Here is a 17,030-nt window from a genome sequence, read left to right as displayed (position 1 = left end):
GAGACCATTGTGACCCTGGGGGTCCCCACAGAGGAAGGTTTCTCTTCATGGCCAACATAAAAAATGTGAACATGATAAAATTTAAGAAAAAAGAAAACACTTCCCTCAGCTCCTTGTGGCATCCCAGCAATATCTGACATGTCCACCACCCACAAGGGATTGCCATGCAGGAAGACTTTTAGACAAAGGAATAGGAAGAGGTGATATAAACAACAAAAATACAACTAAAATTCTAAGGTGTTATTTAAACTTCTGAAAGACTGGGGAACTCCCTGAAGTTCAAAGCATGAAGCCAGTCAAGAGAGATGCATTGGAATGACCTGAGAACAGCTGCAGGAGGAAATGTGGGAGCAACAGGAAGGACCTAGATCCAGCTCTAAATGAAGTGATGTCCTTAGACATGGCCATTTAAACAGGAGAGCTGGAAACACCTGAAGGAAGAGGGACATTAAATATTAGACTGAATGTTGGTGGCAAAGGTAGGGGGGGAAATCAGTATTTCTTTAACTGCCATCAGCAGAAGAATCCAGTAGATCCAGGAAATTTGTTTTCCTGGCAGGAAAACTGCCTTGTCTTTAAAGTACTCAAATGACCCAGATAATAATGATTTGTTTGTATATTATGAAACAAGCAGGTATTAAAACCTGTGCCCCTTTCCAGGCAGACATCAGGTGTGTGCCCATGAACAGGCAGTGCCACTTGTGCCCTGAGGTGCCCAGCTGGGATTGAATCTCTCAGAGAGGAGCTGAGGGAGAGCAGAGCACCTTGCAAGCTGCAGGTCCCTGCCAGCCCTGCAGGGCTCCTGTGCCATCAACATCTGCTCTGCTCCAGTCTCAAACAGGGCCCAGCACGGTGCCGGGATCATCAGAGAGCTGAGGTGTGTGCTGGAATTCAATGCCCTCCCCATGGCGCAGCAGCCCTGCATTTCCCTGCTTCAGCCTTGGTCTCCAGCACAGCCATGGAGGCTCTTTGGGCTCCTGACTGTTCCTGCAGCTGCCAAGGGCAGCCGAGCTCTGCCTTTGGCACAGTCAGCCCTGGCCAGCGCAGGCCATGCTCAGCAATTCCTTGTCTGTGCCCGGCCTTGCTGCCAGCCCCGGCAGCGGCTGCGTGGCCCCTTTGTGGCCCTGTGCTGGCCCAGTCATGGTGCCACAGCCCCTGTGCAGGCCCAGCCCAGGACAGGAGCATTGCGGCTGGGAATGGCCCCTGTGCCATGGTGCCTACAGCAGGCCTGGGGCTCTGTGCCCCATGGCCTCCCTGCTGGGCAGCCTCTGCCAGCTCCTGCCCAGCCCATGGCACCTGTGGGGCTGCACAGACAGCCCTGCCCCGGGCTCTGCCGGCCTCTGGGCCAGCAGAGAGGCTGGCCAGGGCTGGCCATGGCAGGGAACAGGCCCTGAGCCCCGCAGGAGGATGGAGCTGGGCCACAGCCAAACTCAGCCCAGGCCAAAGCTGGGCTCAGCAGCCAGGGCTGCCAAGGGCTGGGGACAGAGGCTGGCGCTGACAAATGTCCTGGGCCCCCTCCCTGCTGTGTCCATGCCCCCAAGGGCACAGAGCAGCCTCCTCTCTCGGGCACTTGGCTGTTTTCAATGCCTTGCACAGGCGCTGGCCCTGCCCCACAAGGCCTGGGCTGAGTCCTGCCCCTGCACGCTCAGCCAGGCTGAGATGGACACTGATGGTTTCTGGGCCAGGCTCTCGGAGCCCAGCCCAGTTCCCTGCAAGCTCTGCCAGCTGCCCTGAGCTCTGTGCAGCACCAAGGGCCTCTCCCCAGCACAGCCCAGCCGGCTCTGGCCCCACAGCTCTGCTCAGGCCAGGCTGCTCTGGCCACTGGCCCCACGGCCTCAGCCCCTGGCAAGGGCACAGCAGCAGCTGCAGCTCAGCCAGGACTCAGCCCCAGCCATGGGGGAAGGGGCTTGGCCAAGGCACAAGGAGGCTCCCTGGGTGCCCTGCTCCTCTCTGGCTGAGGTGCTGAGAGCTCTGCTGTATTAAACTACAAGTCCTCCGGGCTTCACCCGGGTGCCCAGCCAGTCCGGGGGAAAACCCTCGGACGGCTGGTCCGTGGGGAGGAGGTGGCGGGACCCGGATAGCTCCACCGTAAGGATGAGAGGGCTCCAAAGTGGCTTTATTCCTAGAGGCTTTATTTCAGGAGCGTCGCAGGAACAGGAGGGTGAAACGAGGGACACGAACTCTCCAGAAGGGAGCGAACTCTGGGAGCCCCGAGGGAAGGCGGGGCTGGGTATTAAGGGCAAAGGAGTAGGAGTGGTTAGGGTACAAAACAGCCAACAGGCAACGGGTAAAGGGGGGGAGACAGAGTGGGGTGACATACAAAGAACTAATCGGGGTACAGAGGAGGAGTGGTATTCTAACAGGAGCCAATGGGGGTAACAGAATAACTGAACTTTCTGGAACTGGGGAGTATGCTAAACATTGATGGACAGCTCTTCTGGGGTGGAGAGCAGCAGTTGATTGGCAACCTTTTCTAAACTGTTGCTGCCTCCCAAGGGAGAGCAGGAGCCCCTCCCACAACTCCCCCTTTCTGATTTATTAAAAAAACATTCCCCAAGTTCCTCGTTAACATTTTCTTAAAAATAGTTAAGGCTACAGAAATTAAGAAGATAATAATCAAAATCCAAATTAAACCTTTAACGATTGGCACGGCCCACCCAGGAACACCCCACTGGGAGAAGGTCTTGTTCACCGCGTCCATAGCCCTGGTTTCAGTCTTTAAGTCTTTGACTAACGCCTGGATCCGCTGGATTTTGGCTTGGATGGATGTGCTCTTCGATGTCAAGTTGAAGCAGCACATCCCTTCAAAGTCCTCGCAGCTATGGCCATGGGCGAGCAGCAGAAAATTGATGGCCGCTCTGTTCTGTAAGGTGGCGTGCCTGGTGGTCTCTTCTTCTGCCAAGAGGTCTGATAATGCGGCAGACGTAGCGTTGGCCTGCTTACTCATCCAACACCCCAGGTGAGAAATCTCACCGAGGGCTTTCGCTGCCGCGTACCATGGTAGAAAAATAGAAGCGGCAACCCTCTTTCCCTCACTCCAATCATAAATTTTGGAATTGCAATTTGGGTCAAATTCACCATACGATCGCTTTTTGCGTGCCAATTGACTTTTCTTTTTCCAATCCAGAATTTGGGTTTTATTGGGGGTTAGCGTCGTAAGCTTGCCAAGGCTACAGGGACCCCCTTTTGTATTGGAAGGGATCCCAGCCCACGCCCTGTCCCCACAGATGAGAAACACACCCCGAGGGAGCTCCTTAGGGAATGGGTAGGACTTAGACAACACAGGGCTTGTGTAATTGCACCACTCATTGATGTATTTTCTATTTGCTGGTGTTACGTCTTTGATGTTTTGCCCTGGTTTTGTTTGTGGGGCCTTAGTATAAAACCGAATACAAATACTGAGCCCTTGTGGACCCCAGTAGGTCCAATTCCTGGGGTTCCTGTGGTGCCTGTGGTAATGTCCTCATCCAACTCATCCAGGAGTCCGCTGGGTTGAGTTTCATCCCTGTGAACGGAAAATCATTTTCGGACAGGGGGACTCCCACCAGGCATGTAGACAACGGATTGTCTACACTGCCCATGGCCATGCAAAGCTGTTCTTGTCCTATAGACTTTGCCAGCGTGACCCAGACGTTTTCCTTGGGCTGTGGCACGAGCCAGCTTCCTGCCAGGTGGAGCCATAAGATGGTGACGAAGGCAGCTGCAGGAAGCCAGTCGCTGTGGGGTGTTCTGGCTGATGTAATTGCCATCTGGGTGGTCGGTAATCTAATAACTCGGACATACAAAAAGAGAATAAGACCAAGGGTCTCTTCAAATCCCCATCCTCCCCCGTTTAAATTAACATTGAAACAGAAAAATGTGGGGTCAGGTGTGAGGGTAAGGGGGCGAGGAAAGTGGTAGGACGGGAAAGGGTAAGGAATGGTTGGGGATGGGGTCAGGGGGTAAAACTGTCCAAGCCGGTGGGAAGTATCGATTAGTTATCAAAGTCCTTGTGGCGGTATCGATGGGTCTGCTTCCCTTCCTTTTCCTCCGACTCCAGGCGACGGTGGTCTCCGCTGGAGCTGTTGTCTCGGGGGAGTGGTCCGGGGGGTGGCTTTCCTTCACAATGTCTTCCCGGTATGGTTTTATAAACTTGCTGGGGATCCACCTGGGGCCCTGTTCTGTGGAGACACAGCCATACCCTCTCCCCCACGTTATCAGCGGGTACGGACCTTTGATGTTCCTGGACTCAGGGTCTTTAACGAGCACTGGTGGTCTTTCTTTCAACTGCGCCCTGGTGTTATTATGAAAGTGGCGTAGTATCGGGGGGTTTGGCTCACGGACCGAACAGTTCATGAAATTGAGAACATATAGGGCTTTGTACAACCTCTCTACAGGGCTCGTGGTGAGGGCCGAATCGTTTTGCTGCTCTAGCAGTTTTTTAATTTCTTGATGTTTTCTTTCCACGATCGATTGCCCTGTAGGGTTGTGCAGAGTACCTGTAATGTGATCAATGCCCCATTGTTGCACGAATTCCATGAGTTGTTTGGACACAAACCCTGGTCCATTGTCTGTTTTGATCGTTTTAAGGACACCCAAGGTGGAGAAAGCCATGTATAAGTGTTTGATGATATCCTTTGTTTTTTCCCCCGTGTGGGTGGAGGCAAACACTGCCCCCGAGAACGTGTCTACAGACACATGGATGTACTTCAGCCGCCCAAAGGAGGGAAAGTGTGTTATGTCCGTCTGCCAGGTTTCCAATGCCCCCAGTCCCCGGGGGTTAACCCCCGTCACTAAGGATGGTAAGGCGTGGGATTGGCAATTGGGGCAGGTGGCTAAGATGGCCCGCGCCTGCTCCTTGGAGATTTTAAACTGACGGCAAAGCGCCGGAGCATTCTGGTGGAAAAAGGCGTGGCTCATCTTAGCCTGCATGTGGACATCTGGCAAGGTGGGTCTTAGAATTGTAGGGTTTACAGAGGTGGAGGTGGCCAACATCGCCAGGGCGTCTGCTCTCCGGTTTCCCTCAGTGATGTCACCTGGCAGGTCTGTGTGTGACCTAACATGCAGAATGTGATACGGTTGCTTCCGGTGTGAGATAAGCCAAATGAGTTTTGAGAGCAAGCTGTACAATGCTTTGTTGTGAATTTCTTTGAGCAGGGCGTGTTCAGCCCTTTCTGCTATCCCGGCCACATAAGCTGAATCAGTGACAAGATTGAAAGGTTGTTGAAATTTTTTGAAGGCTCTCACGACCGCTGCAAGCTCAGCGATCTGGGGGGAACCCTGAACTATTTGGACGTCAGACTCCCACTTCTGACTGTCCAGGTCCTTCCAGGTGATCAATGATTTGTGGGATCTACCTGACCCATCGGTGAACACCGTGAGAGCACCTTTCAATGGAATCTTACTTTTGAAAGATTTTGGGGCCAAATACAAGGTGTCTTTAAAAAGTTTGTGTTTGGGATAATGTATTAAAATTTGACCAGGATAGCTGTCTACCGAAATCTGTAAATTTTCATTTGTTTGTAAGAGGAAATCCAATTGGTCCAAATTTAATGGTAAGTAGATGCATGCTGGGTCACACCCTGCGAGGGTCCGGAGGTGCTGGCGGGCCTTAATAATAAGTTTTGCCATCAATTCCGGAAAAGGTGTCACTGTTTTTGCGGGCTGATGTGGGAGGAACAACCACTCTATGATTAAGAGTGAGTCCCTCTGGCTGTCGTCCCACTGGAATAAGAGGGCATGTAAGTTTGGGGACTTACCTAAGATGGCACAGTTGATGGAGAGGGACCGCACGACCCGATGTGCCTGGCGGGACTTGATGGCAGCTGCGACTCTCTCCAGGGCCTCACAGGCATCCGGGGTGAGATGGCGTGGGGATGCCAGGTCGCCGTTGCCTTTCAGCAGCTGGAACAGCGGTGACAGCTCCTCTGTGGTGAGTCCTAGGAGAGGTTGGATCCACGTGATGGTGCCGCAGAGCTGCTGCAAGTCCCGCAGGGTTTGAGGGTTGTCCTTGATGGTGAGGGACTGGGGCACAACGGTCCTTCCCGTGATTAGGAAGCCCAAATATTTCCAGGGGGATGACAGCTGGATCTTTTCTTCCGCAATTTGGAATCCTGAGTCCTTGATGGTCTTTATTGTCTTTTCCAATGCTGCTCGCAGGTATTTTGCATCAGCAGCGCAAATTAAAATGTCGTCCATGTAGTGCAAAAAGATTGACTCGGGAAAGAGGCGACGGACCGGGGAAAGGACCTGATCCACAAAGGTTTGGCAGAGCACAGGGGAATTTTTCAATCCCTGGGGCAGAGTGGTCCACTGATAGCATTTATATGGCTCTCCTCGGTTGATGGAGGGAACCGAGAAGGCAAATCTGGGAGCATCTCCGGGATACAAAGGGATGTTAAAGAAGCAATCCTTGATGTCAAGGATTGCAAGCTGCCAATCCCGGGGCAGCATGGAGGGAGAGGGAAGGCCTGGTTGCAAAGGGCCCATATTTTCGATGACATCATTAACCCTGCATAGGTCTTGGAGCAGGCGCCACCTGTCTTTGCCGGGTTTCTTAATTACAAAGACAGGTGTGTTCCAGGGGCTGGTGGAAGGTATTAAATGCCCCAGGCGCACCTGCTCCTCAACAAGTTCATTGAGCGCCCTTAATTTTTCAGATGGTAGGGGCCACTGGTCCACCCACACCGGTGTGTCTGTTTTCCAATTGAGCGGTGGGGAGGTGCGCTCCGCAGTGGCCCAGACTAAAAATCCCACGCAGGACTAGGGATGTCAAGTCGGGCACCCCATTGGGACAAAACGTCCCTACCTAACAATTTGATATTGGAAGCTACCACAAAAGGCCTAATCGTGGCAACTTGACCCTCCGGCCCCTCCACACATACCAGATGTTTGCTCTGGTGGGAGTTGACAGCACCTCCCATGCCGGAGATTGTGCCACAAGGGGACACCAGCTCCCAGCTGCGAGGCCACCCTGCCTGGGGAATGATGGTAACATCCGCACCGGTGTCTGCCATCAGGTCAAGCGGGATGGACTTTCCCTGTAAAACAAAAGAAGTCTTAATAATAGGTCTCTGTCTGCTTACATTTTGCACAAGAAAGGCCGAAGAGTCCAAATCCGAAGAAAGGTCTGTTGAAAGGTCCATGCCGGTGTCTTCTGTGTGGACATGCAAGAATGTAGCAAAGGGCTAAAGGAGACCCCTTAGGCAAGGAGAACGGAGGCTGGTAACATACCACGGAGACAGTGAGCTCTGTCCCCGGCTTGAAGTAGACGACCTCTGGGATGATGGTGAGGTCATACGGCGTGTTGGCGGTGTCTCCTAACAGCAAAACAGTGGTGGGGTAGTCACAGTAGGGCGGTGGCAGGAATCCCGCCGGGACGCAAACCAAGTCCTCATCTGTAAACATGACGTGAAGGCTGGTCCGGAGGACTTGGCAACGGGCGCAGTTCAGTTGCCTGGTTCTTCTGAGGAGCCGGAGCCCGTCCTCCTGGCTGCGGACGTCCGGAGAAACGTACCGCTGGGGCTGTGGTTCTCCGGGAAAGATGGCAGCTCTGGGTGCTGGGACGGGCCATTTGGTGTCATGGCGCGGCCCTTCCTCGCGCTCTGCCTGCTGTTTCCCGGCCGATGGAAGCGGGGATTCCTGTATGTTGGTCTCGGGGAGGGGTTGTAAGGGTGGTAAGACCTATCTGGCGGCCAGTGTGGGCAGTTCGCTTGGATGTGGCCCAACTGGCCACACCCAAAACAGCGAGTATTCATCAGGTCTACCATCACCTCCCCCACCCCTTTGCTCACCGCAAATGCCACTGTTTGCTCCATAGAAGTCGCCTTGGTGCACGCCTCTACCATCTTAGCGATGGTAGGCTCCGGATCCTGGGGAAGAGCTCTCAGGATCTTCTTGGTCTCTGGGTTGGCATTGGTCAGGGCCATTTTTCGCAGAAGTTCTCGGGCCTCGATGTTCTCAATTTGCCTGTCGATGGCCTCCTTTAACCTGTCCACGAACTTGATAAAAGTTTCATCAGGGTCTTGAAGAACTGATGAAAAGTTTTGGAGGGGGGTGGTACCATCGGGGATTTTCAGCAGTGCCTCCTTCCCAGCGTCCCTTATGTCACTTAACAAATTCTCGGGAAGGAGGATTTGGTCCTCAGGTCTGCTAAATTCCCCCTCCCCTACCAAAGCTTCAAGGCCCTCCTCGCCGTCTCCTAACACCTCCCTGAGATCATACTTTGTTAGGAGAGACTTAATCAATTTTTTCCAATGTAGCAGGGCCTTTGCTATATAGCGAAGGTTGTGTTGTATAAGGGAATGTCCTGAAAAGGTAAGGTTTAAAACATTTTTAAAGAAGGGAGATTTTCTCCCATAATCCTTTGCGGCTCTCCTCAACTCCTTTACTTCAACGTATAGTAACTGTTCCCACCTCGGCTCTTTTCCCCTCTTATGCACAACTGGTGCTGCAAATGGACCTAGATCCCTTGCAAGATCTAGGTCCCCATCCTTGATGGCCTCGGCCCGGATCTGGGCCCAGCCCTCCCCTGGCTTGGTTGTTTGCCGGGGGTTGTCACTGTCCTCATCCTCTTCCGATGATGAGGCAGGACAGGCTAGTGTGCGGAGCCTCTCCCTTGCCGGTGGGTCCCGGTGCCAGGAGACCCTGCAGGCCAAGATGGCCTGCTTCCGGCTGGGCCTCCTTTCGGTTCCAGTAGCGTGGGAACCGGGAGCGGCAGGAGAGGGGGCGTGGCCTGACACACCCACCAGGGCGTGGCCTTCCGTCAGGCCTGTCCCACCCACCAGGGGCCCACCCAGGGGTGTGGTCAAGGAGGCAGGATGGGAGGGTCCCGACGTCACTGAAATCGATGCGTGATGGGGGTTGGGACCCGACGCGGGGGCAGCAACTGACGGAGGGGGCGGAGATGTTACAATGGTGGGAACCCGAGGGGGTGTGGAGGAGGAGGCGCCATTTTGTACTGTGTGGCGACCGGCCACGAGGCCGTCGCCATTTTGAGGTATTAAAACAGCATTGGAACAGCCATGACAACTGGGGATATGACTGGGGTCAGGGACTCGTGGAACGAGGGAAGGGGTAGGGCTCGTGCTGGGGTGGCCAGTCCCAACACAAGGAGAGGATAGGGTGGAACGGGAGGTAGCAGGGAGACGGCAGCAGCCCTGTGCCTCATTCTGGCAGGATCTGTCTCCCGATCCACCCTTAGGGGAAGTGGGGTTAGGAGCGAGGGGGGCGGAATGAGGGGTAGGAGAACTGGGACCCAAACTTTCCCCTTTCGATTTAACTAAATTAAAAATGGAATCATAAATTGGAAAAAATCTCCCCACTTTAAAATTCCCCGTAACTTGAACATCGTAAATGTAACGTCCAACTTTCCCCCAAAACGAAACAGAAAAGACATCGTCCATGGAGACGTCAGGAAAGTGCTCAAAAATAAAATTAACAAAAGATTTTAAAACCCCTTTTTTAAAGGAAACATTCCCCAACACAAGGGCGGATTTAACTTGGATATAAAACTCCCATCGTGCAGGGGAAAGGCGGTTGCCCAGTTTTCCCGCTGCAAGAGAGATCCCCGGCCAAAGCAAAAGGAGAAAAGAAAAAAAAAGAGCCTGCGTCGGCTGCTCGCCTCGAGCAGCGAAACTCACCAGCACCGGGACGCAGCGAAAAGAAGAAAGCTGTGGCGGGACGGTGGAGTGCTGCTGATCTCGTGAAATCCGGCGCTTCCCCCGAAGCTGCAGGGTCGGATCTCCACGAGTTATCAGCAGCGCCAGGAGGCAGAAGCCTTCAAACAACAGAAGTAGAGCTGCCCCTGGAAGCGGCGGCAAATGGCACTTGAAATCCCGGAGCGCGGGGTCGCGGATCCGGATGCTCACGGGAGACGCTCCTCGGTGACCAGGGCAGTGGTCGCCGCGTTCGTGCGCCACTTGTATTAAACTACAAGTCCTCCGGGCTTCACCCGGGTGCCCAGCCAGTCCGGGGGAAAACCCTAGGACGGCCGGTCCGTGGGGAGGAGGTGGCGGGACACGGATAGCTCCACCGTAAGGACGAGAGGGCTCCAAAGTGGCTTTATTCCTAGAGGCTTTATTTCAGGAGCGTCGCAGGAACAGGAGGGTGAAACGAGGGACACGAACTCTCCAGAAGGGAGCGAACTCTGGGAGCCCCGAGGGAAGGCGGGGCTGGGTATTAAGGGCAAAGGAGTAGGAGTGGTTAGGGTACAAAACAGCCAACAGGCAACGGGTAAAGGGGGAGAGACAGAGTGGGGTGACATACAAAGAACTAATCGGGGTACAGAGGAGGAGTGGTATTCTAACAGGAGCCAATGGGGGTAACAGAATAACTGAACTTTCTGGAACTGGGGAGTATGCTAAACATTGATGGACAGCTCTTCTGGGGTGGAGAGCAGCAGTTGATTGGCAACCTTTTCTAAACTGTTGCTGCCTCCCAAGGGAGAGCAGGAACCCCTTCCACACTCTGGAGCCCCTGCTGTCATCCCATCTGCCCAGGCCAGCACAAGAGCCCCGGCCTTGGGGCCTTCCAGAGCTGCTCCTGCTCCAGGCCCAGGGCCCATCCCAGAGCTGGGACAGCCACAAAGCTGTGCCCATTTCCGTTCATTGCTGCTCTGATGGGGATGGATCCTGAGCCCCTTGGAGGTTGCTGATTAATTTTACTGCTCCAGAGGCCTCTTCTTTCTTGAGCTCTTCAGTTCACGACTTCAGTGAGAAATGCTCATAAATGTTTGTTCAAAATACCCAAACAAGAAAAGCTGCTGGTAGTAATTGAAGATCTCAATTCATCTGTGGTTAATTAGACAGATTTCAGAAGTGTATTCAAAGTGAATATACTGTATTGAAAACAGTGCAGAGAACTCTTTTGTCCTATTTATTTTCTCTTCCTGTTTATAGATTGATATCAGGCTGGAGCCATGGGCCCAGGTCAATTGGATGAGGTTCACCAAGGCCAAGGGCCGAGTCCTGCCCTGTGCTCACAACCACCCCAAATCCCTGGCCCTGCCCTTCCCCTGATCCCCACAGCCTGTCCTGTTTCCTTCATCCCTGCATTGCCTGAGACTTTCTGGGACAAGGCAGCTCTGCTCTGGGGATGGAGGGAGGTGCAAGTGCCACCACTGCAGTGGGAACCACAGCTCATCAGGTTTGTGTCCTTTGGGCATCAGGAACTGGTGAGAATCAGAGGCACAGAAAGTTTCTCTTCATGGCCAACAGACCACAGTTGAACAGGACACAATTTAATAACAATCACACTCTTCCCTGAGCTATGTGCAACGTCCCAGTAAGTCTGATGTGTCCACCATCCACAAGTGATTTCCTTACTAAAATTTATTTTTGACAAACATGATTCTGTGATAGATATAAACACAATTAAGTTCTTGTATCAGGATGCTCTTCCAGGAGTGAGGGAAAAACAGCTCAAACAGTTCCTGATTTGCAAAGCTGTCAGTGGTGGATGGAGAAGGGAGGTCAGGCTGCTTTTGGTGTTGAGGAAATGCTGAAACCAGCCTGACTCATTTCATCTCCTCCTGGCCTGGCTGATCTCCCCTCTTTCCCCTTCCACCCATTGGCTTTTGTCTCCCACCAGGCTCCCCAGTGAAGAGCCTGGCTCTGTGTTCTCCATCCCCTCCTCGCTGGCACTGCCAGGCTTGGGATGAGGAGCCCCTCAGCCTTCCCTGCTCTGGGCTGGACAAGCCCAGCTCCCTCAGCCTCTGCTCACAGCCCAAGGGCTCCAGCCCCACCTTGGAGGCCCTTCCCTAAGCCTGCTCCAGCTGCCAGACACCTTTCCTGCCCTGGGGAACCCAAGCCAGGCCACAGGGACCTGGATGATCCACGTCCTTGATGTCCTGGTCACACAACCCTGGCCCCTTTTCCCCGTGTCAGACTCTGGGGTGGATCCTGTGGAACATCCTTTGGTGGAGGCTGTGGCTCCAGGTGGACCGGGGGGATACGGGGAGACAGGGACCCCGCTGGGCATGAACAGCATTGGACTTGTTGGGAGAAACTGTGAGGGGGAACTGGGGTGGAGTGACCAACCCAGTGACCTCACAGAACCCTCCTGGGATGTCACACAGCCCCTCTGTGATGTCACAGCCTGCTCTGTGATGTCACAGCAGGGTCTGTAAGGTCACAACCCATTCTCTAATGTCACACAGCTGGTCTCTGATGCCACAGTCCATTCTGTGATGTCACAGAGCTGCCCTGTAATGTCACAGCAAAATTCTGTGATGTCAGAGTTGGCTCTATGATGTCAGAGCTCTGTCCTGTGATGTCACAGCCAATTCTTTAATGTCACATAGATGGTCTCTGATGTCACAGCCAACTCTGTGATGTCATAGTCTGCTCTGTGACCTCATGTTACCAGATGATAAATTGTCTCCACCAGGTGAGCTGACACCTGGAGCTTGTTCTCCAAACCCCGGGCCTATGGAAACCACACAATGCCCATTGTGTGAGAAGGGGAACTGAAATTCACCAGCCTCAGTGTCCTGCCAGCTCAGCCAGGCCCACTGGAACATTGGGGTCCACGACCACCAGGGACCACCAGAGAGACCCCCCAGGACAGAAGGCAGCATGGGTAAAGGGGAGGGGAAATGTGTTTATGATTTTGGGGAAATGATTATCAGATGTGTGTTTAGTCCCGGACAATCAATGAATATGTATGCACAATACAGAATATGAACAGAAACTTTCCTGCACTCAGCATGCTTGGCTTTTGGAGGAGCTATCCCCCGTGCGTCCGTCTGAATAAAGGACGCTGCTTCTTAATGCTGCGTTGGTGTGAAGGAGTTTTCTGTTTTACTGAATTTTTGGTAACACTCCCACTCCCAAGGAAAGCTCTGTCTCCTGCTGTTCACAGAGAAGGGCTGGTGGCAGATGTGGGGGTCAGAGGCTGCCTGGGGCACAGTGACCATGAAATAGTCAAGTTTTCAATATTCTGTGAAAGAAGGAGGGGCAGCAACAGAACTTCCACACTGGAATTAGGAAGGGCAGACTTTGGCCTATTTAGGATGGAGATTTGGAGAGTAGCGAATCAAGTACTGATTTTTTAAATGGGAAACAGCCCTTAAAAACAAAGGGGTCTAGGGAGGATGGACACATTTCAAGAAAGTAATCTTACGGGTAAAGGAGCAGCCTGTCCCAGTGTGGCAAAAGATGAGCTGGTGAGGAAAATGACTGACCTGGCTGCCCATGGAGCTTTCGTGGGAACTCAAGGGAAAGAAGAGGGTGCATCAACTTTGGACAGAAGGCAACTTAGGAATTTTTAAGGATGTTGTTAGGTCATGAAGAAAGAAAAGTTGAGTGGTGAAAGCTCAATTAGAGCTTAACCTGGCCACTTCTGTGAAAAATAATAGAAAATGTGTCTATGAATAAATTAATAGCAAAATGTGGGATAAGGAGAACCTCTACTCTTTATTTGATACCGTGGAGAATATAGTAACTAAAGATAAGGAAAAGGCCAAGCTACTTAACACCTTGTTTGTCTCAATTTTCAATATTAGGACAGGTTGTCCTCAGGACAAGAGTTCTCCTGAGCTGGCAGATGGGCACAGGGAGCAGAACAGCCCCCTGTAATCCAGGAGGAAGCAGCTGGTGACCTGCTGGGCCACTCAGATGCTCACAGGTGTATGGGGTCAGAGGGGATCCATCCTAGGGGGATGAGGGAGCTGTTGGATGAGCTCCCCAAGCTGCTCTCCATCATTTACCATCAGTCCTGGCTCACCAGGGAGGTGCCCGAGGACTGGAGGTGCCAGTGTGAACCCATCCCCCAAGAAGGGCTGGAAGGCGGATCTGGGGAACTCCAGGCCTGTCAGCCTGACCTTGGTGCCTGGCAAGGTTATGGAACAGATCACCTTGAGAGTCATCACAGGGCACCCACAGGATGGCTGAGGGGTCAGAGCCAGCCAGTGTGGATTTAAGAGGGGCAGGTCCTGTCTGACCAACCTGATCTCCTTTTATAACCAGGTGACCCACCTGTGGATGTGGGAAAGGCTGTGGATGTGTCCATCTGGACTTCAGCAAAGCCTTTGACACTGTCTCAGACAGCATTCCCTGGAAAAGCTGCAGCCCATGGCTTGGGCAGGTTCCCTCCTCGCTGGGAGATTGAAGAGCTGTCTGGAGGCTGGGCCCAGAGAGTGGTGGGGATGGTGGTGCATCCAGCTGGTGTCCAGTCCCTGCTGCTGTCCCCCAGGGATCTGTGTTGGGCTCAGTCCTGTTTAACATCTTCACTGATGATCTGGGTGAGGGGATCAAGCCCACCATCACCAGATTTGCAGATGACACCAAGCTGGATGTGAGTGTGGATCTGCTGGAGGGCAGGACAAGAAGACACAGCCTTAAGCTGTACCTGGGGAGGTTTAGGCTGGACAACAGGAAGAAGTTTTTCACAGAAAGGGTGAGTGGGCATTGGAATGGGCAGGCCAGGGGGGAGGTGGCAGAGTTACTGTCCCTCTCCAGTGGCACTTAGTGGCATGTCTGGGTGACAAGGCAGTTTTAGGGCATTGGTTGGACTTGATGATCCCAAAGGTCTTTTCCAGCCTATTTGATTCTGTCATTCTGTGATGATTGGGACACTCTGAGGCCATTGTGACACTGCAGGGTCTCGTGGAACTAAGAGGACCAGAGTGACACTGTGCAGCCCCATAGAACCAGGGCTCCATTGTGGTGCTCTGGGGCCACATGGAACCAGGGAGTCCACCGTGACACTGGGTCCTCGTGGGACCACAGAGGCCATTGTGACACTGCGGGGCCTTGTGGAACCGAGGGGTTTCACAATTTTGACACTGCGATACCAAAGAGACCATTGGGAGAGTCCAGGGCCCAGGGGAACCAAGGGGTCATTCTGACACTGCGGGGCCTCATGGAACCAAGGGGACATTGTGACACTGGAGAACTTTGTGTAACCAAGGGGCCACTGTGACACTCTGGGGCCTCAAGGAATCTGGAAGGCTCTTGTGACACTGTGTGGCCTCGTGGAAACAAGGAGCCCATTGTGACACTGAGGGGACTTGTAGAGCCACAGAGAGCATTGTGACCGTGTGGGGCCTCATGTGACCATGGGGCCTTTGTGACACACTGGGGCCCCATGGAACCAGGGGGCCACTGTGAAACTGTGGCACCAACGAGAACATTGTGACACTGTGAAGTCACATGGAACCAAGGAGTCCATTTGTGACATTTTGGGGCCCCATGGAACCACGGAGACCAGTGTGACAGTGCAGGGCCTGGTGTAACCAAAGGGACATTGTGACACTGAGGGGCTCCTTGGAACCAAGGACATCTTTGCAGATGACACTAAGCTGGATGTGAGTGTTGATCTCTGGAGGGTAGGAGAGCTCTGCAAAGGGACCTGGACAGGCTGGATCCAGGGCCCAAATCCAACAAGGTGAGGTTTAGCAAGTCCAAGTGCCAGGTCCTGCACTTTGGCCACAACAACCCCTGCAGCACCACAGGCTGGGGACAGAGTGGCTGGACAGCAGCCAGGCAGAAAGGGACCTGAAGGGACTGATGGACAGTAGGCTGGACATGAGCCAGCAGTGTGCTCAGGTGGCCAAGAAGGCCAATGGCTCCTGGCCTGGATCAGGAATGGTGTGGCCAGCAGGACCAGAGCTGCTGTCCAGCACTGATCTGCCCCCAGCTCTGCACACAGACATTGCTGCTGCAGCTCCAGAGAAGGCAATAAAAGGGCATCTCTGCAGAAAACTTTGCTGGGACATCCTTGAGTTCCTTTAAAGCTACCAAGATCGCAGCCCCTCATTGACACAGTCTGTGGCCACAGGGAAGGTGGAGAGAAACAAAATGAGAAATGGCACAAGCAATGACATTTCTCTGTGGACAATATGGAAAAACTAAAATAAAGAAAAAGAATGTCCAAAATGAAACCAACAAGAAGTATCAAAGATTACTTTTATTACAAGTGATTGGCAAAAATTGGCCAGCAGTTTAATGTTCCTGAAAGCATCCAGACATCAGTCTCCACACTGCAGCATTGAGCTCCTGGTTTCTCAGGCTGTAGATGAGGGGGTTCAGGGCTGGAGGCACCACCGAGTACAGAACTGACAGGGACAGATCCAGGGATGGGAAGGAGATGGAGGGGGCCTTCAGGTAGGCAAATGTGCCAGTACTGAGGAACAGGGAGACCACGGCCAGGTGAGGGAGGGAGGTGAAAAAGGCTTTGTGCCGTCCCTGCTCAGAGGGGATCCTCAGCACAGCCCTGAAGATCTGCACATAGGAGAAAACAATGAACACAAAACATCCGAGTCCTAAACAGGCAGTAACTGCAGTGAGCCCAAGTTCCCTGAGATAGGATTTGGAGCAGGAGAGCTTGAGGATCTGGGGGATTTCACAGAAGAACTGGCCCAGGGCATTGCCATGGCACAGGGGCAGGGAAAATGTATTGGCCGTGAGCAGCAGAGCATTGAGAAAGGCACTGGCCCAGGTAGCTGCTGCCATGTGGGCACAAGCTCTGCTGCCCAGGAGGGTCCCGTAGTGCAGGGGTTTGCAGATGGACACGTAGCAGTCGTAGCATATGACGGTCAGGAGGAAAAGCTCTACTGAGATGAAGAACATAAGAGGAAGTGGCTGATGGAGCTGCTGTTGGACATTTGTGGTGCCTTGCCACGTGGATCTGTAAAAAAGGTAATCATGGAATTTTTTTTGGGGTTTGGAGAGGACTTTAAATATCCCAGCACAGCTTGGGGGCACTTTCCCCCCTCTGCCTGCCCAGGGCTCTGCTGCCTGGAGCTGTCTGCCCAGCAGCTGCTTCCCTGTGCCCAGGGTTGGGCCCTGCCAGTGCTGCCAGAGCCCAGCCCAGCCCTGGGGGCTCATCTCTGCTCTGCAGACCCCTCCAAGCTCAGGCATTGCACAGAGGCAGCTCTGGCTCTGCAGGCTCTAATGGCAACGCCAGAGCAACCCTGAGGAGGCTGGAAAAGCAACACTGATGGTGCCTCTAAGGGGCCCTGTGCTGTTTTCTGTCACTGCCTGGTTTATTAATATCAGAGAGAAAACTTTATTATTTTTCTCTGCCTCAACTGAAAGACTAATATCTAT

The 17,030-nt window shown here is 53.2% G+C and overlaps 1 protein-coding gene across 1 annotated transcript in view; it reads right to left on the bottom strand.

Annotated features, from left to right (window-relative positions):
- Positions 1-394: 394 nt before the first annotated feature.
- LOC128820940 (uncharacterized) overlaps positions 395-17,030 on the bottom strand; it is a 34,360-nt gene continuing 17,724 nt past the window's right edge. The window contains exons 3-11 of the mRNA XM_054001780.1: positions 9,621-9,909; positions 7,496-8,099; positions 7,213-7,376; positions 6,864-7,019; positions 5,739-6,228; positions 4,479-5,024; positions 4,035-4,160; positions 2,658-2,907; positions 395-431 (exon numbers count right to left, since the gene is read on the bottom strand). Of these exons, the coding sequence (XP_053857755.1) occupies positions 395-431; positions 2,658-2,907; positions 4,035-4,160; positions 4,479-5,024; positions 5,739-6,228; positions 6,864-7,019; positions 7,213-7,376; positions 7,496-8,099; positions 9,621-9,909 (2,662 nt within the window). The remainder of the gene's footprint in view (positions 432-2,657; positions 2,908-4,034; positions 4,161-4,478; positions 5,025-5,738; positions 6,229-6,863; positions 7,020-7,212; positions 7,377-7,495; positions 8,100-9,620; positions 9,910-17,030) is intronic.

This window comes from Vidua macroura, chromosome 32 (assembly GCF_024509145.1).
Source record: "Vidua macroura isolate BioBank_ID:100142 chromosome 32, ASM2450914v1, whole genome shotgun sequence".
Taxonomy (NCBI): domain Eukaryota; kingdom Metazoa; phylum Chordata; class Aves; order Passeriformes; family Viduidae; genus Vidua; species Vidua macroura.
Note: the sequence above shows the minus strand (reverse complement) of the source record. Positions and strands in the feature narration are given on the sequence as shown.